The 2287-nt window shown below is 41.2% G+C and overlaps 1 protein-coding gene across 1 annotated transcript; it reads right to left on the minus strand.

Annotated features, from left to right (window-relative positions):
• Positions 1–295: 295 nt before the first annotated feature.
• On the minus strand, positions 296–2198 carry SARC_14543 (hypothetical protein; the record flags this gene model as incomplete). Its single annotated transcript, XM_014291323.1, has 4 exons — positions 296–389; positions 900–1064; positions 1497–1688; positions 1991–2198. Coding segments are annotated over 4 exons (659 nt in total), but the record flags the coding sequence as incomplete, so codon positions are not given.
• Positions 2199–2287: the final 89 nt, after the last annotated feature.

A 2287-nucleotide genomic window follows, 5' to 3' on the forward strand; every position in this document is an offset into this window, starting at 1 on the left:
ATATATGGAACATACGCAGACATGCGCAATACTAGACATCCTGATTGAACTCCAACAAAGACTGTTTATCTTGTAAAACTGCGCACTACCTCGAGTAGTTAAATGCATGCTATGAAAATGTACATAGAAATTCACAAGAGCAACACATTCCTTGCTGGTATCTCGTTGATCACCTGCTTGGAATTTGTAGAAGTCTAAAATTGAGTGCGAGTTGAGCATTCGTACAGGATATAAACATGTATACAGAAGAATTCACGTGAACATCCACACACGCAGACACACACAAGCTACATACTGTCATCCTGGCTCAGCACCTGTACGGGATTGTCTATTTGTATATTGTAAAAGTCTAGCGCATCTGATAGATCCTTCCTCTTAGTGCTCACCAACTGTGCGATATCAAGGTCGAGCGTACACTGTTGTTAGTTTTGCATCGCATGCAGGCTTCAAAACACAGACCACCCTTGCTTCGATACAAAATGTGAAATAAAACGCCTGTATGAGGGTACCAATCTCGGCCTCGAAACCGACTATTGAAAGACTAATAATCTGCTGAGAATTCGCGAATTGTGCTAAATTCTTCTCTCGAGTTAAACCAATGACACCACTCATATATATTACAGGCAAAGCTGTGCTTCGACACAGAAGCTATCATGATACCCGGCGTTGGTCTTTCAATACAATAATATAAGCATTCAACATAAATTGGCCACATCATAGCAAATGAACCTCACTGTATACCACGAAGAAAATACGTCCGTTCTAAATGATCTTTAGAGCAAATGATGATATTTGACATGGATATGTAATTATGTGCAGTAATATGTCTTGTGTGCTCAGCAACGTGTAGAAGTATGTTTGTGAAGAGTGTGCCATACATGTCGGAGAATATTTTTTACCTTGTTAGTGTAATCTCTGAGGGTGTAGCTGCCATTGCTCTTGTGTGAGATAGTCCTCTCCACCACTATCACATCCCCATACAGATCATGTCGATAGGCCTCCTCGCCTTTGTTGGCAATTTCTACCCGAAGCACCGCCTTCTGTTTCCCACGGAAGATAAGGTTCTGTACGATAGTATATACACACCCATTATAAGTGCTCACTGCAAAAAAAAAAGAGACATGACAACGAGTAAAACAAGACACAACGAGGAAAAATGAATCCAACCAAGGCAGAAAATGGCAAGAACTGGAAATAATAAGACAAAATAAGAATAAGGAAAAACAAAGTAACCCCAAGTAAAATAGAACAAAATAAGTCATAACGAGAGAAAACAAGGCAGACAAAGAAGCACGGGCCCAGGCCCTTAGTCACACAGTCACGATTGCAAACAATTTGAACTAGATTCCGACCACTGTTGCACTCAAAAATTTATATATGCACCTACGAATATACAACCCAAGGCTAAATATATAGGCATACCTTAGCACTGATCCCATGTACACACCTCATACCACTCGCTAGTATACCAACCAAGACTGTGTGTATGAGCTTACCTTAGCATTGAGGGCTCGATTAGTGCCCTTTGCACTGGCACCCAGACACATGGAGAGAGCTGTGAGGACAGCGCTTTTGCCACTGCCATTCTCTCCCGTGAAGAAGTTGACGCATGGGTTGAGCCTGACCTCAAGCTTCTCGTGGCACATGAAGTTGGTGATTAGGATTTTGTGTATCACGCCTGCGGCAGCCTGTGGGTGGGATGAAGTGTGTGTGGTATGGGGGGGAAGAGATAGTGAGCGACAAGATACGCTTAGACTGACGTTCTGGTAAGACGAAGTATATATCTAGTGGATAGAAATAAAAATAATATTAAACCGAATACACGGTCTATGATTCGCAGTCATAGACTAAAAATAAAAATAGTATTGTGATTATTTAATGAAAGAGAGGCGCTGATAGAGGAAGGTGGTACGTGTGTATCCCAAGGATACAAAATAACACGTGTTTGCAAGATAAACTGTTCACAACACTTTAATACAAACTCACATACCGGGCTGTTATTGTAATTATACAAGTGTTCATCACTCTCCAAATCAACGTCCTCTCCTGATTCACTTTCCGATTCCTCCTGGCTATCAGATTCCCTCCCCTGTTGCTCGTTGTGTTGCAATTTGACCTTTTTACTCCTCGTAGACTGATCAGAGACAGGTGATGAATTGGAACTGTCCTCGCCACTGCTACTACTTTCCAGATCATCACTGTCACAGTGGGGTAAGCAAATATTATAGAAGTAAGTATATATAAAATCGATAGCATAATGTATAAATATACCTGCATGAATACATAG

This window comes from Sphaeroforma arctica (genome assembly GCF_001186125.1).
Source record: "Sphaeroforma arctica JP610 unplaced genomic scaffold supercont1.4755, whole genome shotgun sequence".
NCBI classification, from domain to species: Eukaryota; class Ichthyosporea; order Ichthyophonida; genus Sphaeroforma; species Sphaeroforma arctica.